The 23,923-nt window shown below is 48.2% G+C and overlaps 1 protein-coding gene across 1 annotated transcript in view; it reads right to left on the bottom strand.

The window, feature by feature from the left end:
- Positions 1 to 21,577, bottom strand: part of PARP1 (poly(ADP-ribose) polymerase 1) — a 35,593-nt gene extending 14,016 nt beyond the window's left edge. Inside the window, exons 1-13 of the mRNA XM_082047443.1 lie at positions 21,411 to 21,577; positions 17,455 to 17,617; positions 16,480 to 16,598; positions 15,319 to 15,533; positions 9,763 to 9,859; positions 7,980 to 8,096; positions 6,848 to 7,024; positions 6,274 to 6,415; positions 4,537 to 4,677; positions 3,569 to 3,811; positions 2,531 to 2,599; positions 1,643 to 1,775; positions 178 to 373 (exon numbers count right to left, since the gene is read on the bottom strand). Coding sequence (XP_081903569.1) covers positions 178 to 373; positions 1,643 to 1,775; positions 2,531 to 2,599; positions 3,569 to 3,811; positions 4,537 to 4,677; positions 6,274 to 6,415; positions 6,848 to 7,024; positions 7,980 to 8,096; positions 9,763 to 9,859; positions 15,319 to 15,533; positions 16,480 to 16,598; positions 17,455 to 17,617; positions 21,411 to 21,530 — 1,932 coding nt within the window. The 5' untranslated portion in view covers positions 21,531 to 21,577. The remainder of the gene's footprint in view (positions 1 to 177; positions 374 to 1,642; positions 1,776 to 2,530; positions 2,600 to 3,568; positions 3,812 to 4,536; positions 4,678 to 6,273; positions 6,416 to 6,847; positions 7,025 to 7,979; positions 8,097 to 9,762; positions 9,860 to 15,318; positions 15,534 to 16,479; positions 16,599 to 17,454; positions 17,618 to 21,410) is intronic.
- Positions 21,578 to 23,923: the final 2,346 nt, after the last annotated feature.

Here is a 23,923-nt window from a genome sequence, read left to right as displayed (position 1 = left end):
GCACGACGCCTCTTGATCTACAGCTCTTTCTGCAGCACAAAGATGCAACAGTTGCACCTGCACTTCATTCCTCAGGTTAGTGAAGTGTGAGTGATCCAGCAGTGAGTGCTGAACAGAACAGTCAGAGGAACGCAGCTGAGCAACACTCCACCTGGCACACGGACACTGCAGAGTTACCTGCCCATAATCTATTTCCAGCGGGTAGAATTTTTTGGGGTATTTAGTGAAGTTCTTCGAATGCCATGAATTTCCAGTTTTCTCTTCATACAAATTCAAGAAGTGTTCAATGGCATCTTCTTTTGATGGCATCTGCTCCAGCTTGTTACTCCCAATTACAGTGCCCACACGACCCCAAGATCTGAACACCCAGTATCTATAGAAGTAAAACATAAGAACAGATATAAGATACTCTGGCTCCAGATTTCAATCCAAATGAAACTGATCCTGCAGCAACCATGCAACCACGTGTGCATCAGCCATTTGCATACCATTTTATGGAAGACACTCTGTCAGCAACTGCAGGAGAGCAACAGAAAAGCCATCACTGAGCATATGTCCAAATAGTGGTGTGAAAAATTGCCCAGTGTTAACACACCAGCCCTAAGGATACGTGTGCACACAGCAGGAATAGAGAGGCTAGAATCTCTTCAGTGTTAATAATTAACAAATACAAATTTTCAGGCTATTGGGATCATATATTTGAAAAGCAAACACCACATATCTTTAAGCCTCAAGTCCCAGAGTTTGGATTTTTAGAGAAACTCAAGTATTGAGTAGTAACTCAAGTATTTTTTATTGCTGACACCACCTCGGGTGAGCTTCCCTATTATACACTCAATCAACTTTTCCAATTTGCCAGGCTGGAACGCAGGCACAGACATCCCACCATGTACTGAATCACAGATCCAGACACACACTCCACATACAAGAGCCAGCAACAACAGCTTATTGCAGACATGGTAAAGTGCAATAAATGCAGAACTGAACCAGGGCTGTTGCTGACAGCCATCAGCTCCTCTAGATTCCTGTGCTTGGAGGAGCAGTTTCATTTTGAAGAACCATCTCCACTTCTTTACCTGTGTTCAGTAACAAAACCACTGGACAGCTCTGCCATGTCTGATGAGACTGGTAAGCTAAACACATGATGGTCCTCTGGCCATTTTGGTGCATTTTGTTAAGCCTCAGAGCAACCAATCCAGGACTACATTGTGGCAGAATAGCCAGAATCTGGTTTTGGTTCCCAAGGTTACTTTTGTCTTCTAATTGTGAAGCTTCAAGTTGGAGAATATGGGAAAGATTCCCACCATTGCCAAATTCACATATGGGGTCTTGATGTTAGAACAGAGGAACCTTCACCAAATTCTGCTTCTGTATTTTCAAGGGCAGCCCTGAGGCAGAGAGCACTCTGGCCCTCCTGCTGGCCAATTAACCCTGTCCTAACGACACCAACTGTACACACCTCACTCACCCCAGCATGCAGGGCCGCAATTCCACAAACTCGCCTCCCAACTTAGGTTTCATCCACACCACAAAAAAATGCCTCCACTCTGAGCAGATTGTTCATATTTTGCTTTTGTAGATGCCAAAAATCCAATATTTATTGGAAAAAAAGTGAAGTCTTTCTAGAGAATATGAAACTCACCTGTTCTCTCTGTCATCCTCTAGCAGCTGCAGTTTGTAATAGGAATTTGTTCCTTTCACAATATCTACTAGGCCCAGGGTTGCACTGAAAATCTTTCCACCTTTTTCAAACACATGAGCAGAATCCTCCAAACCTACAGAGAAGAAACAAATTAGAATGCAGAGGAGGTTGCCATTTTAGGTGTCCTTCCTGTATTTGTGCTCACCCAAAGGCTTCACAAAGTAGCGTGAATCTTAACAAAAATACTGCAAAAAACAGTGACCATGTGCTCACTCAAAACTACTTGAAGCATGTTTTCTTTTAAATACATTGTGAGCATGCACCTTTAGATAGACTGGAGGGAACATCAATCCCAACTACAGAAAAAAAAATGTAATTTTTGATAAATACTAGATCTTAGATGGTCCTTTAACACTGTGTGACTGGCTGAAGGAATTCTCAAGAGAGATACAGGTGTCATGTTAGCAAATGGACTGAAAAACCAAATGCTGGCTCTGGATGCAGTACGAATTCTCAGGACACCACCTGTCATCATAGGTTTGGAGAGCAGCATTAGCTGCCCCCAAAGAGTTCAGGGGCAGGTGCCCATGCCAGACCCGTGGCCTCTGCTGGCTGTGCCTTTATTCACCCAATAACAGATGTCGCTGAAGCTGAACAATGTGCACTCCTTAGTTTAAGTGGTCCTTCCAAAAGCTGCGCTAGAAAACCCTGGAATATCCAGCTCTGGATGTCAATCAATATCCTTCCTTTGACAGCAAGAAAGAAAACAGTTTAAAAATTCATGTTCCTTTCATGGAACCCTTATCCTTTCACAGAAGAACATTTTGCAAATGATTGCAAATCCTGAAGGCTGTGGGTGGTGCAGGCGCAGGCATTGTTATCACTCACCCGAATCAGGATCTACTGCCGCTCCACCCTTCACTGTTAGCTTCATTTTCTTTTCAGACTTGCTAGGTCCTGCAGCAAAAGACAGTTAATCTTTTCCCTACAGTCTGACTTGAAACATTTAAATTCTCAATTTGCATAATTATCACCCTTAGGAAACTTCAAATCAGATTCCCAGTCTATGAGCACCATGACTTCAATGGCATTTTTTCCCCAGCTTTAGCAGACAATTCACAGCCCCCACCCCACCAATTATATGAAAAATAAGATCTCCTCAGATTCTTTCTTCCTTCTGGCCCCAAAGGATGTGCCATATAATTTTTCTTTACTTGCTGTGCAGGTAAAAGTCACATTTGTGGTTGTGTTTAAGTGGGATTTAAAAACCTCACAGGGGTTGAGGGGTGTTCAGGTCCCCTGGAGATGCTGCTGCTGTGAGATAGTCTGGCAATAACACACACAATTGTATGACAGAAACCTACACGTGGAGGACACAGAGAAGAACGTGTTCTGAATATAAGCGAGCAGATCTGATGGTTTTGTTTGCTGCTTATTAACACAAGCTCTCTATGGCATTGGTGAGGAATGTCACTGGTGTTCGATATTTTTCCTCCTCCATTAAAAAAAATATAATTGCTCTGGACCCTGGTATTTTCTCACTCGCTAACACCCCTTGGGGACCACAGTAGTGTCTGTCACATCTCTGTGTCCCAGCACCTCCTTGGAGCTGCAACACTGACCCAAACTGGCAGGGAAGCTGACGTGTTATGAGGAAGAAACAGGACCAACGTTGGGGAGCCTGAGCACATGCAGCACAGAAGATCTCTGAAGCGAGACTGAACTACGGGAAAAAAGAGCCAGCTCAGGAGACAGCTTCACATTTACTTAGAGCTAGTCTTGCTCTGGGGTCTCATTATTTAAATTTATTACCAGAAAAAGGGCAGAGAACTCAAGGAAAGAGCAAGGACAGATTATACCCAGGTTTGCTTTGTGCATGCACAGCATTGAACAGGCCTGCGGAGAAACAACCACTTTGTTCTTCACCTTGTTCTTCTTTGACCTTCCCAGCACTCTTCATACTCGGGGGCTTGCTGCACTTCCCATCCACGGCCATTTCCTCGTGCTCCATTTTCACTTCTGCACCCCAAGGTGAAAGTGCATGGAGAGACACAAGCTCCTGAAAGTCCTTGCTGGAGGATTTCACATCCTGAAGAAACTCCTCTGAGACTACACGGACTTTGGCCGCCTTCACTTCTTCCATCTTCTTGCTCATTTTCTCCACATCCTCTGCAGAAGTAGGGTGGGAAATGGAAGAAAAAAAAAAGCATCAGCAAGGTTTCAGACTGTAGCCCTTCCCTCTGGCCATGATTCAGGGCTCTGCAATGCCTTGTGGAAACAAAATTCCACCATGTTTTGGATTCATCATGGTTTTGGAGAGCAAAATCCCCACTGGCTCAAAGCTGCAGCCTGGGCTAGAGCAGGAACACTACTGTTTTACCTGGCAGGTCCGGCTTCCCAGAGCTGGGCTGGGGCTGTACAGTCCCTCTTGGACCTCCCGGCAGGTAGGAGCATCTCCTACCTCAGCAGCCAGCTTGTACCTCGACTCCAACAGGGAGCAGGAGCAAACCCTAAGTTGCCAGCGGAAAAAAACTGCCCTGAGGCACCCACAGTCAGCTCTGTGGTTTCTGCAAGGATGGACACAGCCCCAGCACCCCACATCCCAACAAGGGTGGCTTGCACACCACCATGGTCTGCATACAGACTTGATCTCCATTGCTGCAAACCCAACAGAGCCTTAGGGTACAACCCACAGGGTTAACAAGGTAGGTAAGCAAAACTCAAACAGCACACATCTGTCTTTGCTTTTCCGAGCACACCAAGGCCATGTGCATACACAAAACACTCCCCCTAATCCAAACACTGATCCCCAGACAGGTCCGGGGATGTATATCCTCTGTAATCCACCCAACTCTGCTACCAGTGCTCCCAGTAACTAAGGCACGGCTGCTCACTCTGCGTGCTGATGCACAGAGTGGCCTTGTTAGCTGTCGTCGTCATCTTTCCCCCCAGGTCCTCCACAATGCTCTTCACCTCCTCCTTGTTCTTTGACAGTTTTCCAAGAACCAGGATCTTCATATTGGTCAGTGGTTTGTCTAGGGGTTCAGAAATAACACAGCACGTTAGCCCCCTGGGACAAATAACACACACTAAGGGACAGAATCCCCCCCCCACTCAGTACAAGCAGCCCAGCTGGCAGGGGGACAAACAGGTCTGACCTGTGCTAAGCAAGTGGGAGAAGTCTCTTCTTCACCTAGGAGAGGCAACAGAGCTCAGCACCCACCAACATACAGAAGTTATGAAAGACACGTAAAATTAATGTCTAGATAGGTTATTTGCCTGCCTGGTTTTTTGTGTTGTTGTTGGTTTTGTTGTTGTTGATTTTTAAGAGAGAAAAATAATAATTAAAAAAAAAAAAAAAAAATCAGTCTGCTTCAGCACTGTGCTACTAGAGACTCTGCTTTCCTCTTCTTTTGATGCCTGGACAGCATGGGAGAAACTCACTGTAACGTGAAAGCTCCTGTCTCTTCAAAAGGAAATCTGTTTTTGAAGGGCTGGATAAAGAGGATTATCTCTCAAGGAACAGTGTTCATACATGACAGTACATCTGAGTCTTGATCTTACAGACAGATATTACACAAACCCCGTAAAAAGTCAGGAACCATCTGAGACTCCATCACATCCTCACGTTAACACTTTGCAATGCAGGTGGCAAGCGCCTAAGAGCGTATCTGCACTGCTAAAGATAAATGCTATCAACTCTGGCTGACCAGCTGAGGATTTTGGTTCTTCTTCTCCCCACAACTCAGACTAGTTAGGTTGCTCACAAAGTAACTTGGCTTTAATTTTGGTCAATGTTTTGAGTTTAATTTTAGAGCACACTGGAGCTGGAATCAACTTGCCACTCAGAAGCAAGACCTGGGTTGTCGTCTTTGCTGAAAGAACATGATCTGGCTAAAATCAGCTGTGCAGAATTACTCCCATCCTTTTCACCAAGTAACAATAATCCCCTGCTCCCAAAACTATGCCCAGTGCTAAAAAGGGTGAATAAGAAGTCAGCACTGCTCTTAGTGGACATGCTACACCAGCAAAGCATGCATCTCATTCCAACAGCCTACAAGGAATTTCTGGAGTCCAACCTTTTGCCAGTTTGTGGGCTGGAGAGAACATATCTATTTTGCACAAAGGGAATCAGTGTTTGGTAAAGCCAAATCCCAATGGGGGACCTAAAAAAGAAACCAACCAACACCGAAAAAAACTCTTGCCCTTAAAACCTAACATGATATGGAGTATCTGGCATTATGGAGGTCCCTGGATGTTCCCCAAGAAACCAAAACCAAGCAAGAAGGCATTTCACAGCAGGTCTCCCTTGGGACACATTTTGCAACATTGCCCTTTAAACTTCAGCTTGCAAACACATAATTTCCTCACCATCAACAAATACCCCAAATGATTTGATAGAAACCAACCAGGACCTCAAGGCCATGTCCCCAGGTAACCCACCACAGGATCTACCTGCGCTGGGAAGATGAAGCACATGAGACTCTGCTACGCTGTTTTTCACCAGGAGAGCTCTGCCTGCTTGGGGGCAGTAGAACAGCATGCCTGTTGGGACTGGCACATTTGTCCAGCTGGGAACAGCCCTACCCACCATCCCGACCTCCCAGAACCATGCCTGGCCAGCTGCCCACCTCTGGGTGCGGACACTGTCTCTGTCGGAGGAGCAGATGCGGAGGGAGGAGGCACAGAGTTCCCAGTCCCAGCATCTGGAGGGAACACCCTGTCCTGCTTCTTACACTTAAATTTCTTCAGATAAGGGATTTCCCGAAACTCCTGTGGGTAGAATAATAAGTACAGTCTAAAACCAGCAAATACTATTGTAAAATTTAAAGGCTAACTTGAGCACTGGCCAGATGTTGGCATTTGCTGCAGGTCTTGGAAAGGATTTCTGACACATTCATACTAAGGCAGGCAAATACCCACCCTACTGACTGTGAAAAGAAAGCTAAAGTAGGGTAAATGATGGGTTTCAAATAAAATCAGCAACATGTCTTTCAATTTGGTGCTACTGGAAAAAAAATAGGATTTAGTTATCCCTTAGCTGCCTGCCCCAGACAGGACTTTCCCACTGTTGCAGCTGCTCAGCACTGCAGGACCCTGCTCTCCAGCATCCAACACTGACTGCCGCTTATTCCATCTCATTACAAGATGTAACATCAGTTTACAAATGTGCTTCAGATTATCAAATTTGCAATAAACACCCACCTTTGGGATCACCCAGTCTTTTCTGTTGGGAGTCTGTGTTTTAGCAACACACTTAGTCCAGGCAGTGATATCCCCCGAACAGTAATATGCGTCGCTCTTGAACACAAACTGCCCCTTACACTCCTCGCACGGGAGCAGAGCTCCAAATGCCATCCCATCTGCTACTCGGTCCAAAATCTAAAGCAACAAAAAATACAACACAGGTCATGGCAGAAGGAGGCTGGAAGCCCACACATTACATCACACTGGGATGCACAAGCAAGTAACAGTCAGGTTGCTGGTACGCAGGCGTAGGGTTCCACCGCTTGTCATGCATACAATGCACAAAACCCAAGACTCTTACCAGAACTGAGTGATTTATAACACCCTGAACACCAGTCACACCATATCTGCTCACACCAACAGCTCACAGTCTCTCCTATCCAGATTTAGCGTTCCAGAAAACATACCCACCACACCGCACCTCACCAGGCAGCCCTGCTAGAACAGCCAAGAAGGAGACGAGCTACTCCATCGGAGCTCATGAGTAGGTAGGTGGGAATGTCGGCTCAGACAAGTCCAGGTGTTCCTGCCTAGAGTGTATTTCTTGACCTTTTTGAGTCTAGACACTTCCCACATCGCAGCCCACAGTCCTTACAAAGTCTTAATAAATACAAATAGTTGAAGTGATGTATGGCTCCGAAATGGAGAAGACACGCACAAGTTCCACAGACTAAGAAGTTACTGTTTTTAGAAAAGATACCAGGAAGAATTTCTGCAGTTTTTGCTTCTTTTTGCATAATTTAACAGTTGAGGGAGGCGACATGAGGTGCCATAACTATCCTGCTCTTCAAGAGCCAGCAACAAAAAAAACATGGACCAGTTTGGGCACAGCAGAATAAAGGCACATCGCTGAGACCGAGGCACTGATTTCAGCACCACACACCACCACACAGCCCTTCACAAGCAAGCCTAACAGCAACGGCGTCGGAGTCCTGGGACAAAAGCACTGGGCTTTGCACCGAGTTTCTTTCTGAAGTGTTGTGTTAGGAACGTGCTTCAGACTTGTGGACCTCAGAGCAATACTGGCTGAGGTCAGCTCCTCTGACTGAAAGACCCAGCACACATGCAAATCAAGTACAGACCAACTCACGGCATTCTCCCCTGAAGGAACTTCCTGCTTGTTGGCGATCAGCAGCTCTTTCAGGTCATTAGTGGAACAGACCTTCCTCAGCTCATCCTTGATGCTCCAGATCAGCTGTGTCTGCTCCTGTTGACAGAACCCAGCAGCTTAGCTATTTGCAATCAATCGCTTGCTAATAACACTCTGGGAACTGCAGTATGTGGATGCAGTTTTAGCAAGCCCATGGTATCTCAAACACAGACTGTCACACAAAGAACACCAAGAACCAGTACCAAAACAGAAAGTCACACATTTTACCGCAAAACCTACAAGAGGCCTTTAAAGCCACAAACTTCAGATTTCAGTATGAATACACGAGCACGTTGTGCCTTCAGCAAATACTCTCTCTTCTCAATATTACAGTGGAGGGATATCCCTACAGGACTCTGTATAAAGCAAGGTTTCTCTACCATGTATGTGTGAAGAAAGGCCATGGAGTAATCTTCACAGCACTATCCCACATAAGAAGGTACAAGCGATAGTAACAAGTCAGCTTTTAGGTAGAGTGGAACCCACGTTTGTGTCACATATCTACCCTTAGCGAGTTCTGAACAGCCTTCGCAAATACCACCGAGTTAGTTGACACTGACAACAGCAGCGATGTGGCTGCATTTGAGTCTTGCATTAAAACAAAAATCAGAAGTGCTGACTGGCACTGTTCTTCTGTTAAGCCATGAAGGCATAAGAGGAATTTCTACCGGATCAGTCACCTGCATCAGTGAAGAAGCCTGCACATTCTTTTTGGCCTTTCTACAAAAGATTAAAGGGCTGGACAGCAAGGAAGCATCCTAAAGTATCTCAGATAGTTTCTAAATGTAATCCACTGGCTACATTAAGAATGCAGTCTAGCCTGGAAGAACTGTTTGACTGTGTTAATTGGTTTAATTTTCAGCATTAATGATCATACTCAATGAAATGCTGTTAAAAAGAAAAAAAAGAGTGAACCTAAAGTTAACCCTAATCCACAAATTGCCTTGATCTGACCTAAACATCTGCACTGCAGCAGCAAAACCTTGATAATGTCTCAATTAAGTTTTGTTGAAAATTAAGGTATTGCCACAAAACAAAAAAAGAAAACTTTTGTTCAAAGGCAGACACAACATTTTTCTACAGCTCCACTAAGACTTCAATTGCAGAAAAAGCAGCTTATTTTTTCTATTGGAAAGTACCGATGCCAAACTTTCAATAAACACAAAATTCTTGATGTTCTGCTGAGAATTCTTCCCACAATATTCTAGAAAATGAAAGGTAGAAAGCTGTGCTCTATCACACTTTGTACTCAATAACTGAATACATCTCCCCAAAGAGTGAAAAAGATACAATTTCTCATAATCTAGTTCTGCACTTTACCTCTGTCTAATTTTCACAATGAGCTATTTATTGTTTTCCAAGCTCTTCTGCAACAGCGCTCAGGTTCAGAGCTTCAGCCATCACAACCAGATGATATGGGAAGGACCACAGAACCAGCCCCCCCCAGGAGAGAAGGCATTCAACCTAATCTATTTAAATCCAATAAGCACAAGCCCTACACAACTTCCTTCCTGTCTCTCAGGAGAAAGCAGCAGGGGGAACTGCCTTCAGCAAAGCTTTGGGGACACAACAGGGCATCTTGTGTGCCAGGACGCAAGGACCTGCTGTGCTGCAGCTCTGCAGTGTCTGGGCAGGAGGTACAGACCTGCACTGGCTGGGTCAGTGCCTGACACCACATGCTTCTAACAAAGCCATTTTTAGGATGTGGTCAGCTAAAACTCACCTTCAGCTGTTTTTCCTGCTTTGATTCTTTCTCTTTTTCCTTTTTCGGTTTCTTTTTCACAGTCACATTTCCATCTACCTCTTCTCCTTTTCTCTTTCTAATAGAGAAAAACAAAACACATACACATGAAAGGAAGTTATTGAAATGCCTGTGCAGCAGTTACCAGAGCTCAGTTTACTGACTGCCAATATCTGCAGAGGCTTGAATATCCTCAGTTTTGGCAGGCAAACCCATTTTTCAAATTCCTCAGGGCTAGATTGTAGGCATGTACTCGGCTCTGCAACTGAGCCACCTCAACCAGGTCAGGTACACTTAGAACTTTTCCACAGGGCAACTATGGTCTGGCAGAAGAGCACATGAAATATTGCAACATTTTCAGGCATATTCATCTACACTTGTATTATTTACACCTCAGGCATATCTAAGAATCACTGAATGTAAGTGTACCTCTCCAAATCTGAGGAGGTGAAGTAATGCAGATTATAAGACTATGGTGCCTTTCAGCTGAATCAGCAGCTTGATTTTTCAACTTAAGACAGTCCATATTGAAATAAAGGACAGCAAACTTTGTAACTTTAGTAAGCTAATATGCTGGGGAAATAGATATTTCCCAGCTAGTTTCTCTTCAGACTGGAATGAAGTAATGTATCTGAAATCAGACAGGAGGAAGTTTCTACTTGCAAGTGCTCCCATGCTGACAGCAATTTCGTGATGTGCTGCTGTGCCGTTGTGTGCAAGGAAATTCATTGTCATTAGCTGGGGCCTTAGAGCTGTGCAGGGAGAAGTTGCAGAAAATGCTGCTCAAGAAAGACTGGAAAGAAGAGGGAGCCAAATGTAAAGTGGAGGATTTTGGCAGACTTGAGAATGACAAGAGACCTCAGAGTAAGATAATTTATGTTTCCAGAGTCAAGTCATGTTACCTCCTTGGTCTGCCTGGTTTTAAAATACATCAATATCAATAAATCAGATCAGTGTGTGCTCTCCTCATGGGAAATAAAGGGAAATTTTGCCCCACTTGAGGCAGGATGGGTCTGGTTCTTGAGACAGAGCACAAGCACAGCTTGGATCCTGCACTTCATTTTGACAGAGCTGCTACCGTTTTGAAACATCAGCCAAGTTTCTTTTTAAGAAAGCATCTGTCTTAACTTTATAAGCTGTGGCTGATGGTTGAGCCATAAAGTTGACATTCTTGATTGCTCTCCTACTTAGAATTTTAAACATTTTACTTTCTAGTGCTTTGCTACTGTTAAGACTAACGCTGTATGACAGCTTATTAGCTATAAAGCTGCAGGAGGATATTAAAAGGCACTTTTCTTCCAAAGACTCATGTGTGAGAGACCTGTAAGTTCCAGTAACTGTCTTGGCCTGAAAACGGGCCAAGTTCTCATTTTACTTACAGTGGCCACCATTCACTTGTCACTAGCACCTCTGACCAAACCATCATTCAGAGCACTCTGCAAGCCTTCAAGGCACCAGATTTGTTGAATTCATCTTTCAGCTGTCCCCCTGCAAGGCCCTATTTGTGAAGCTGGGGCTATGCTGCACGGTGCCTTGCCCCAGGGGGGACAACAGCCCTGCTGTGCTACCAGCAATCACTCACATTTCTTGAGGAAAAACTCCATATTGTTTCCTAAATCAGCAAATGGGAACCAGTGTGGCAGGACTGGATACAGCACACGCAGAGCTGTGCCTTCCAAAGTCTCCAGGCCAAGCAACCCCCCACTCCTCCCCAGCAAGGAGCAAGACCTGAGCATCCACTGAGCCCCACCACGAGAATGACAACTTCTTTAACAGCAAGGGGTACACAACACAATCCCAGGAAAGCACATCAGCTTGAGTACAAAGTGCTCTGCGGCACCTTCTGAAGCCAGAGGGCTTAATAATTTATTATGAAGTATTTAGGACGGGTGCCCAAACGCTGTGCATCTGCAGTGCCTCTCCCTCAGCCGGCTGACAGTCAGGCTGGCTCTGGTGAGCCAGCACTCACTCCTGTGCCGTAACTTGTCTCCCAGTCCCCAAAGGGAGGAAAGGCAGCACACCAACCGCTGGAAGGCAACCACCCTGCCGAGAGGCCCCATGACCCAGGGAAAGCATCCAAATTCCAGCAGGGACTCACACTTTTGGCAGCTCCTCCTCAGAGTCAAGGGGACAGCGGGCTGCTCTCCCCAACAGTAATTACTGTACCTGTTCCAGCCACTTGAACAGACCACAGAGCGGGAAGGATCATTCCAACTGCAGAGAGGCATAAAGCTGTCAGTCGCCCCCCTCTCTTTTGTCCCTGGCTATGTCCAATGTCTAAAGCAAACACTGATCATAATTTCATACAGCCTGGAGAAGGGAACGGCAAAGCTGAATTCACCTCGCATCCTTCCAAAATAGCAAATCTTAAAACAATCGACAAAATACACTGTCACTTCCACACACAGTCAGTCACTTCCACACACAGTCAGTCACTTCCACACACAGTCAGTCACTTCATTGGCCATCCTCGAGACCAAACACTGTGAGTCACAAACAGCAGCTGGGTGCCACTGTCTACACCCCTTCTGCTGGGGAAGGGACAGGCTGCCTGCACACAACAGGTACGGCCTGACAGCTCACTTCGAAGGACTGGGACTTACAAGCCAACACAAACCACTTCTCACCTTCATGGGGGATACACAACTACAGGATTTATCCCAACTTTCAAGAAGAGGGAGGTGAACTGTCACACACTAGCCTGGCCCTTCCTTGCCACCCATTCCATTTTTCACGTCCTTCCAACAGTGAAAGTGAAGGGTGGAAAGGACACCCATGATAGCTGTGAAACATAGCAAGGAACAACCCCCCTTTTCTCCTCCTCCCTGTAAAGCACCGCCAGATTGTTGCTGACCTGAGTATTTACCCTCTGCCTTAGGCAACCTCTGCAGTTAATCCGGTGCTGCATGACATCTCCGCAATGACACTTTGCTCCAGTCCTGGGCAGCAATTCTACCCCAACAAGCAAGGCAGAAAATACAGGAAAGTATTACAGCTCGGGGCAGGAGGGCCAAACACATGCTACTGAAGAAGCACAGTCAAAGAGAGCTCGCAAGCTGCTCCTGCATTTCCTACATGAGCACTCTTCCCACAGAGAAGCTGCTGGCAAGGACACAAAATTCTCTTTCTCCAGGCCTGCAAAGTGCTTGTGCTCGGGCACGACAGCCCGTAGGCCAGGGGAGACCAGAGCCGACTGAGGAACGGTGCCAGGATCCTTGCAGGAAACATTCCATTTTTGCCCTTCAGAGAGAAGGGATTTTCTAACCTACTCTCGGTATCCCTGCTTGGCACCTCACTTCTCATCTGCAATAGAAATGTCACGCTGCTGTCCTTACGGAAAGGGCTGACAGGGCAGCCCCACACTATGAGCTTCTCCTCAGAGCAAGGGCTAGACATGTAGGAGCAGCACACGAATTTGGATGTGTCACATCTGAATTGCAGAGACATCTGAGTCAAGATGTAACTTGGATGCAGCACAATTAGAAATATCTTTAAAGATCATTTTGAGAATCTCACCTACAGCAGATGCTGTAACAATTTCTGTAATATGCTGTAATTTCTGTAATTAATTTCTGTTATCTGATTGAATGCACAAGATGAATTATCAGACATAACTACATCTCATTCAAACTTCTGGGGTGTTTTTCTTTTGACTTCTCCAGAACTCCTATGCTTGGCAGAAAAATCACCAGAAAGCACACCACACCTCTCCACTTGTTGTTTATTTACACTCTCACTCATTCAGTTTGTTTGACAGACAACTATTTTTCCGATTGACCCCTGACATCTTTGGCTCAAACAGCAGAAGAAAGGTAGTGGAGCGTAAGAGCCAGCCAGCACCTTCACGGTTGAGGGCCTCATTCATGCAGTGCTTAGAAAGCAGGAAAGATGAGACGTCCTGCTGCTTTTCTGGCGTGAGGTCCTGGTTCACATTACCCTACATCACCAATCTAAGCCTTTTTCCACTGCAGTTCACAGCTTTTATTTACACTGTGACTTGGCAAACTACTCTGTGGCCTATCTTTGCAAAGCCTTCACATTTTGCATAGCATCCTGGGAGTGGCCCAGAAAAGCAGAGTCAGGGCAGACAAGCAAAACACTTACACAGTCAAATCTCTAGGGCTTTGCTGAAGACACAGGAAAAAACTACAAATAACCCTGTTAAACTCACACACTGCTCTAGGACGAAGAGGAACACGCGCCTCGGCACAAAAAGCAAAGGACTGCTTGAAAAGCTGCATTAAAATGCTCCAGTTCTCCTTACACCCTGCAGCACACAAAGGTGAAATGCCTGTGTGAGAAGACGGCCGGCTGCCGTGCAGATGGACACAGCTCATCTCAGCCTCCAGTAGCGCAGCCCAGAGAGGTGAACAGCACAGAACCTCACAGGGATCTGGCAGGAGCACCCGCTCCTGCGACACTGTAGAACCATCCACTCCTGTGACACTGCAGGACCATCTCCACAGCACTGTGGGACGCTTCTGAAGTGACCAACAATAAAGCATGGAAGTTGAACAGCAGCCTCTCAATATATAGATCAGTTAACGCCTGCTCTGCTCTGTCACCTGTGTCCGAGGATGACACACACACACACGCACGGCTCTGAATGGTACGCCATGCCCATCAGCCACGTCTGGAGGACCAATACTGACAAAGACTGCACAGATTTGAGGTGGCTACAGCTTCTCAGAACCCACCATCAGTCTCACTGAACAGTTCTATGGTGAATCCTTGCAAAAGCAAAGCTGAATTCATCCTCTAAGGTACACGGAGAAGGACAATGTTTCATAAAAACAAGATCTTTCCTATTTGTAGGACGCAGAAGCACCTTATGTTCCTTCCTCCATGGGGACAATGCAACGCTAGCTTGTGTTACGAAGCATGAATCTAGGCAAAGGCACTTCAAAAAGCAATAACAAAAGCCTTCATTAACAGAGAAAGATTGACCCAAGCTAGCAAGCCACCTGGAAGTGCTTCTCTGTCAGTATAAGTTCCATCAAGAGCCTCAACTGAAAATTTCAATGCAAGGCAATGAAGTTTCAGTTATACCATGAAAGATTTAGCAAAGAAAAGCATCCAAGTGTAAACAGTACGTGTCAAATAAACACCATCATCAGATTCAGTGCCTGTCACAGATCAGCAGCTCATAGATAAGACATGTCAAATCAATTCTCTAACAAGTGGTTAGAGCAGAGAAACCATCACTGATAACAGCATCACACAAGCAGGCACAGAGCCCAGTATCCATTTGTATTAAGCACACGTTATTTTAAGGTTGAAAGCCCTGCATCAGTCCTTCAAGTCACAGCTGCCGGTCTCTGCACTTTCTCAAGGCAATAATGGGGGCAAGAGGACTGCAGGCTCCAAGGGACAGGGAATTTGTCTGTTGTCATCTGCCTAAGGTCACAGGAAGGACCAAATCCTCCTATGACCAATATTCTTTTAAGAGAGACAATGTCACAAAACATTTATCATGGATGCACTTGAAGGCAAGCAATGGCTCCTCTAGACAAGGCAATTTATTGCAACCCCACATACCCTTCACTCTTGGTAGCCGGGAGCTGCTTCTTCAGAGTTTCTTTATCTTCAGCTTTCAAGATGCTGAAGCCCAGGAGCTGGGTGGCCCCGTACACCGGGAGGAAGCCCAGCTCTGCTCGGCGGCTCACGAAGCAGTCCGGGTGGTACCAGTTATCTATCATTCCCAGCTGCGGCTTCTCGGGATGCACCATCTTCTTGGAAATCCGGATCTGGCCCTGAGGCAGATTAAAGCAACGCAAAAGCAATTGTTAGGCCCTTCTGGAAAGGGCAGGGTGTTAATGAGTTACCAACATGATGCTTCCTAAACACCTGTAAAACAGCAACAGTTCCCCTGTCAAAGCCTACAACTTTTGTTCAAGCTCTTTCACTACGGTTCCTCTGCTTTCTTCAATACCCTTTCTAGGCTGAAAAAAACCCCAGCTTTTAACATAGTTTTCTGTTGAAAAAGCACTCAAAACAGATAATCCTGTAGTCTTTACTCCAACTCCCCAACTCCCAGTAAGCCTGAACAAGCAAAACTCATATAATAAATCCCCATGCAGGCAATTCTAAAAAACAACTTCATGCCCTACCACTCAAGCATGAGCGCTAATACAATCTCATCCTGTCATACTGCAAATTACTTTTCAGATGCCAAACAAGTAGTTGTTTTAGGAGCTTTTAGACTGCAATACTTCATGCTCCAACAAGGAAATGTCCACACAACAGTAATCAATGTTTCTGTAGACACAAGCATAGCAGCACTGGTGTCTGGCCCTTGCCAGCTTCACCCAACTGGCAGGTCTATTCACATCAATCACAGGCTCACAGCTTCATTTTGCCAACCATCTTTAAAAGCAGAGCACCAAGACATGTTCAACAACAGAGCTGCATCGCTGTTTTTGTCTGCTTTCACGGAGTTAACAAACTGCATACAAGCAGAGCTGGTCTGGCTGAGGAGGAAGAAGCCAAAACCTTTGCAGTCTTCAACGAGCAGGAAAAGCTGCAGATGGGGTGGCTCTCTTGCCACAGAAACGCTGGCGATTGGTGTTCCAGCCTGCTCTAAGACCCAAGTGAAGGGAAGCATCAGCAGGTTGGAAGCCCAGGTTACAACACCTGAGCGATGAATTGGACCTGGTCGGGGAAAAGACAAGAGACGGAGAACTAAGAAAAGCTTTTTACCTTTTCTATTTTCTGTTCGCAGCCTTTGCAAGTACTTCTGTTAGACTTGGCATATTCTGCAGCAAAGTCATTCAGGCTCTTTTCGGTCTTGCCACCTCCTTCCTGTTCCCCTCCTTTTCCTGGAGAACAAAGCAAATACAGAGTTCAGCTTTAAAAGGCATTCCCTTATTTTCTTCTTCTCTGTCCCAGATTGTTAGCAGTCTGGATTAATAAACCTCTGTGTTCCAGCAACATATCTGTCAAGAATTTGAATACAGAGCAAGATAAGCAGTCCATGCCCAAAAGCACTTTTAAAATAGAACAAGTTCTTTAAATAGCCAAGTAGCAGATGTACAGGATTGCTTATTTAATGATTTTAAAAGACTTCCAAAGGTGCACAGAGCTGACCCTTTTTACCTCTTTCCTGCAAGTTGTGTAAAATGAGATCTTATTGAAGAACTGACTGTAACAGGAATAACAAACAGCTCTGCTTCAAAGCAGAACTTCTCTTTTTTGTATTATGCATTTCAACAGGCAGACATAACTCTAAAACTGTCCAGCATCTCTGGTTTACAGGGATATGGCGAGTTTAGCCTGGTCTGTCCTTAGACCCTTCTCACTTGGTCCCCTGAGTCACTAGTTCACAGTGCAATAATTTCAAAGACCTACTATAACCACATGCTGCAGTGAAGGTACCATTAAAATAACATACTTCAACAACACTCGTTAATATTAAAGAACTGAAAACAAAATACATCTATCACGATAATAAGAAATATTTGGCAATACATCTGGCAACTGACTTGGCTTTTTCCCTTGTTGATTTAGCATGCCAGATCATACCGCCAGCATCCTACCCCTGACGCGTGGAGATGTCACAATTCTTCTGATACCACTTGCTGAAGGGACACAGCAATCAAATAACCACAATGACAGCTTGAGAAGAGAGAGCACAGTTCCAGCTGAACCTCCAAACACCAGAAGACCTCTGCTTACCTCCTCCAGGGCCTCCAGTTTCAATGGCTTTCTTGATCTTCTCCTGGTCTTCCCACCGGAGCTCAGGGAAGCCGTCAATGTCTGCATGGGACAGGATTCGAGCTCGCTTCCAGAAGCAGCTGTAGTGGTGCCAGTGAGGGACTTTGCCATCAAACATGGGCGACTAGGAAGAAAGCACATTAGGCCACGATGAAGCAACTCAGAATCAAGAAGTGAGGGGGAGATAAAAAGGAGTATCTGGGCAAACAAAATTAATTTTTTTGTTGTTTAGCTAAGAGATGGACTATTTAGGACAAAGTCTAAGAGAAAATCTCATATGACAGACAAGCTGCTGAAGAGAGGTCCCGAAGGGGATATATGTGGAAGGAGCATTTGTCTAGCTTAACCAGTTCATCACCCTGCTGCTTAGCCCATCTGTTTTACTCAAAACAAAAAGGTCATAGCCTCAGCGTGGCTATGCCAACCCTGAGCAGACACAGAGAGGTTTCTTCTCTATGAGAATCAGGCCACCTGCAGGCATGAGCAAAGCAAAACGGAGGTTGTGGAAGAAGCAACACAAGTAACAGCACAAGGCTCATCTGCTACAACCTCCTTTGGGATGGCTGCAGCGCAGGAGGCTGCTGGCCTCATTCTGCAGGACCTCCCAGTGCAACGCGCAAGCTCTTTGAGAACCACTTCTCGAGCAAACCGTTCATGCTCTGGAAAGCCCATCACCAGACATAAGACAGGAGGAGCAGCTCCAAGGACTGTGGCCTGAAGAAATTCCTGAGGGGGTTGCAGAAGTCAGAAGCAAGATTTAAGGGAAACACCAGAGCCTGGCAAAGTCCTGCAGTGGGACAGAAGCATCACCCATGTCCTCCCTGAAGTGCAGCTAAAGAGTGCCCTGCCTCACACCAGCCTGGCCGTGGAAGTGCTCCGCTTGCCCGTGACTCAGACATGTTGAGTACCAACCTGGCACCGTTCCGGTTACACATCAGACAAAATAACTGTATAGCGGTTTGGCTCCAAGGAATGCGCATGAATACCCGCTGTACTAATAATGCTCAGCTTTGAAGAATTATTATTGCTGATGACAAAGAATTAATGATCTAGGAAAGCATTCTACACATCACTCACTAGCAGAAGGGAGATCTCCAAGCTGAAAACAACAGCAGTTTCCTGCAGGAGCAGGAAGGAGGAGGAAAGGGCTTCAAAGACCACAGGGTAGGCCTAGGAGAGCTGGGAGCCCAGATTACAACTAACCATCAAGCAAAAGTGTAAGTTGACATTTGTATTTCCAGATGGGCTCTTCCCACAAGCCAGGATTTGGATGACCCAGTTACCCTCACAGCACCACAGCCACCCAGCAGCCACCCTGGGGCTGCTCTCAACATGGCACACGCAGCTCTGGCACTGACAGTTGCTCATCCCTGAGCTCTGGGCTCAGAGGACTGAAATGGACTCATGGCTCTGTAACCAAGACAAAGGCTTTGGGGGCATAAGGCACTGGGGTGTATGGAAGGATGCCAAGCTGGCTCAGTCTTCAGGACAACCATGCAAACAGCGAGATCTCCACCACATGCAGTTGTGCTCCTGCAGCACGACTTCTAACTGTGTGGGAAGTGAAAGGCCTCCAGGAGAAACAGACCTTGTTTACAGAACTTCTCCCAGATTACCTGTCTGTAGGCCATGGTTTCCTAAACAAACTATGGAAAAAGAAGAGACCATTTTGCTTTCACGTTGCACATGCAGATAACAGGAACAGTTCAGTTCCAGCTAGAAACAAAAGTCAAAGCCACGCAGGGCCTCAGTGACTGCCCCATGCCAAACACCCAGCATGTCATTCAGAGCTCTTCACCTGAAGACCAAAACAAAAGGGCAGTTATAGTACAAATGGAACCTAGATAACAACTTGGTCTGGGCCTCCCTTTAACTCCTTCTGCACAATTTGCAAAAGACCTCGGTGCACTGAAGGCGGTGGTGCAGAGGCTGCTCTGCAGGGGATTTCCCCAGAGGAAACAAGGGGCCCGGGTGCTCCGGTGAAATCCGGGCCCTTGTGTGGGGGATGCTCAGGTTATGGAAAGTGCTCTGCTGGCACAAAAACTGGCAGTAGGGAGAGAGCCCTTTCCAGGAGAGATCAAGCAAATTCAAGAGTGCTTGAGAGGAAAAAAAAAAAAAAAAATTAAAAAATCATAAGGGGCTGGCGTAAGTCCAGCAGTTTTGGGGAGATGGTTGGCTAAAAGGCAGTGGCTCTGTGAGGGATGCTGCAGACCCAGCTGTCCCCCTCCACCTGCCACCAGAATATCACTCAATAAACCCAAGCCTACAGAACCACACACATCCATTCTGCCCGGCTCCCTGAGCCAATGCACACTGCAGTCCCTCAGGGCCCAGCCTGAGGAAGGCAAAACTGCCTTGCATCAGCTTAAACTGCTGGAGAAATACAAGACAGGCAGGGATAACAAACGTGAGGGAACCGGAGAAGCAGCAGCTGGAGCAGGGGAGGAGGAGCAGAGCAGACACCGATGGAGGGCAGCAGAAGAAACAAAAGGAGAAGGCAGCCGGAACACGTGCGAGCAAACGCTGCAGCTTGGCACTGCAGGGCCGAACAGCCTTCCCAGGGGACGGAGGCTCTGGGGAACAACAGCAAAAGCGGAATTTCCCCTCCGGGGAACCAGCTCCTGCCTCCAGCCCGGACAGCCCCGGCAGCCGGGCACTCCCGCGGGGAGCCAAGCTCCGCCAGCCCCGGCCCTTCCTCGGCAGCTCCAAGGGCAGCCTCTCCCGGGGCACAAGCGGCTCTCGGCCGCACAGACCGGTCCGTTCTCCAGAAATGGCTCCTCAGGCGGCTGGGAGCCTCAGCGCCCAACCGCAACGCTCAGCTCTCGCGTTCTTAGCCCGCGTCCTTGCTACCCTTCCACAAATGCACCTACGCGCGTTCGCCTGTCTTTCACAAGGCACACACACCACCTTCAGCCCGCCGTCCCTCTGCACCACTTGAACGCTGGAGGTACCTTTTCACCCCCCGAGGTAGAACCAGCCCAAGACCCGCAGCCTGGGACAGCAGCTCTTCGCCCTTCCCGAGCGACCTCCTGAGAGCGGCGTTTGCCGCCCCTGCAGAGGCCGATTCCCTCCCCATCTTCCCACAACAGCGTGCGGTTTCAGGCCAGACAAAACGGCTGCACAAGGCTGTGCACAACTCCCAGCCCTCCGACCCCAGACGGAGCCCTTCCCTTCATTTTGCAAGGAAAACGAGCAAGTCGCTTTCCCCAAAAGGCAAATAACGTGAGGACTGCTGAGAGCAAAACATGCCTTCGCGTTCAGCCTGCTAATTGCAGTTCGGCTCTCTGTTTCATGTCTGCAATGTGCCAGCCAGATCTGTAAAAACACCTCTCTGCTGCTGGCAGCCCAAGCCTGCCCGCCAACCCTGCAGCTCTCCGCGCTGGGAGGGGAAAAACATGGGGCTGTTCACGGCCTCTAACGTGTCTCGGGTCTCAGTTTCGTCTGTCTCGTATGCAAAGCGCGCACCGAACGGAGATGTCCCTGACCCGCTACAATACACCCCGAGTGACAGACGCTCCCCCGGGCGCAGAAAAGCCACGGCGCTCGCCTCCCTCCTACGCCCACCTCCCGCTCCGGACAACAAAGAGCCTCTGTGCGCGGCCCCGAGCCGCCCCCTCCGCTAAGGCACTTAACGGGGAACTTTGCACCGCGTCACCTCCAGACGCCTCCACAGCCCAGGCCACCGAGCAGCTCCCAGGGGCCGCCCCGGGGCGACGGGCAGGGCTGCTGCGGGGAGCGGCGGGCGAAGGCGCCGCTACTAAAAATAGCCTGCGCTCGCCTCCGCGGCGAGGGAGACCGGCCCGGCCGAGCGGCCCCGGACGGCCGCAGTGAGCGGAACCCCGACCTGGCCCTGCCGCCGGTGTGGAGCCCCGCGGTCAGCCCGCCCCCCTGCCCGCCCGGGCCCCGCCACGCGGTACCTGCACCATGAGCGCCAGGCGCAGCGAGTCCTTGGCGATGCTCTCGCCGCACTTCTTGCAGGACGCGCGGCCGCTCTTGGCGTACTCCGCCCGGTACAGCTTCTCCGCCGGCTCCGCCATCGCCGCCGCCGCGGAGCCACCCCGTGCCCCGCGCCCGCCGCCCCGCGCTTCCCCCCGCCCGCGGGACAGCTAGCCGAGCGCCGAGCGCCCAACCCCGCCTCAGTAAGCCGGCCGAATCTGCCGCTCGGGCATCGATTCGGAGTGCCTGCCGGCGCCTGGAACGTTCCGATGCGCTGCGGTGTATCAATGGGGGGTGGGGAGCGGCGGCGCGTCACGTGGCGCCGGGGTCGCGCTGCCCCCGGGGCGAGGACGGGGCTGGAGCCCCAGAGCGCCGTTGCACACGGTGCCGCAGCCTGGAGCAGCCGAGGCCGGCACCGAAGCATGGCTGTCCCCTTCCCCAAAAGAGCCCTCCGGAGACGCGAACAAGGCAGAAGGGGGTGCAGAACGGTGACCGGCTCCTCCCGGTGCCGCTTCATCACCCGCCCCCTCGGTCTAAGCTCTTCAGGCTCGGCCGTTGATCTCCCACAGACGGCCAGGAGCGGCTGGAGCCCAGGAAGGGGTCGTTAATTAACACCGAGCGAGGCCGCTCCCGGGCTCCGCCAGCGCTTCTCGGCCCGCGGCTTTGCGCGGCGTGCGGAGCCCCAGCCGGGGCGAGCGAACATCACCCCGCTGCGGAAAGGCAGCGCCCAGCAGCCTGCCCGGCGCGCTGGGGGATACGCAGGAGTCTCCGGAGAGCCTGCCCGCAGGGACCACCTCGCTGGGGAGCCCCGGCGGGTGCAGAGAAACGGGGTGTTTTGCGTTGGTGCCGCTGCCTGAAGTCGCTGCTCCAGCCGGGGTAGAGACCGCTGCAGAAAGCGGTCTGCCTGTGTCCGCAGCTGTCCCACACACAAGTACGGTTTCACTCCCAGCCGGGAGTTTCCTCCCATCCCTGGGGATAACAGTATGTACGGGTGCTGAAGAAAGGAAAAAAAAAAAAAAAAAAAAGCACTTTGATTAGTTAAATCTTGAAATCTTGGCTTTTTGGTTTTATAGGAGGTGATATCCTCAAGTAGCAGCGGATGGCATTAGTTCTGTAGCTTCACTGGAGTAAGGAAGAGGAGGGCACTGAAGTTATTGCGAACGCTTCATATGAGTTTGTCATGACTTTTATTGTGATTCTGGAGTTAGGGTTCAAGTAAAGCAGGATGCTCAGTCCCAGGTGAGCTTCAGACGCCTCGCAGGTATCAGTTGGAGTTGCACAACAGCATCTCAGCAAGCCTGTATGGCCTGAAATGTTAACGCACCTCTAATCTGCACTTTCCGCTTCCCAGTTTGTCACACACTTGCTACAAAAGTACGTGGTGTTTGTCTTCCAAGAGCCTGCAGACTAGCAGTGTGCCAGGGACGAAAGGATGTACCCTGAACCCATCCCTACTGATTTGGGGAAGGAGGGTAAAAAAAATCTCTGTAAAGCACTAGATGGTGCTGCATCCACACCATCAGATGCAGATGCTTCATATGCAGAGTCTTCTGCTGTTTCTAATTACTTCTTGCAGAAGTTCTTGAACAGGATGCCAGCAGTTCAGAGGCAGATCAACACATTTAGTCTCAGACAAGAGAAAAGTGAAAGGTCCCGGAGAGCTCACCTAGATGATCTGACCAGGAGCCAGAGGTGGTTCCCTCCCCACGCTGCCCAGCATCTCTGCCAAGGCTTTCCCCATTTTGAAGGTGACTGGCAATGAAGTGGGGAGTTGCATTCACCCATTTCAACAAACCTACCGCCAGCCTGCTCCATCAGTTTTTTTGAGAGAAAAGCGAATTACACACAAATAATGTTTGACTCGCAAGAGTTGTCCTGAGTCAAGTCAATGGACTGTTTAACTTGGATCCTGCCTCTCCCAGTGACCATCTGCCAGGAGCTGACATAAGAAAGGCCAAGCGAACAGTCCTTGTTCTCCCAAATATTTCCCAGCCTCCCGAGATTTGTGGCTCAGGGATTTCCTGCCTGCCATCATCCCGGGGATAATTTTTCTTCCAAGAATATATCCAGTTCCTCTGAAAATACTCGTTTGTTTATACGGTATTTATTTATAGGGCTTGAGCAAAAGAGAAATGGCTTCTTGTTAGTGTTTCCTCCAGCTGGGGCCATTTTCACTTCTAAGGAAAAGCAGCCCTATCTAACTACCCAAGTGCAGCTCCACAACCTGCAGCCTAGAGACCAGCTGGGGATCTGTACAATATCATGAAGTAGTCTACGGAACAATACACAGACATTCACCAGCATGCAAGCATGCAAACAAGCAAAGAAAGTCACAGTAACAAGTCACTGTTCGAAGTTTAGCCTGATTTTTTGTTTGTTTGTGAATGCAAACCACTAAATTAATACTACCCAAAATGGGGTTTAGTAGATTTTCTTTTTTAAAAGGGGTAGGTGGTTCTTCTGTATGAATGAGCCCGAACACACTGCTTGAAAG

This window comes from Streptopelia decaocto, assembly GCF_964273445.1.
Source record: "Streptopelia decaocto genome assembly, chromosome: 3".
Taxonomy (NCBI): Eukaryota; Metazoa; Chordata; class Aves; order Columbiformes; family Columbidae; genus Streptopelia; species Streptopelia decaocto.
Note: the sequence above shows the minus strand (reverse complement) of the source record. Positions and strands in the feature narration are given on the sequence as shown.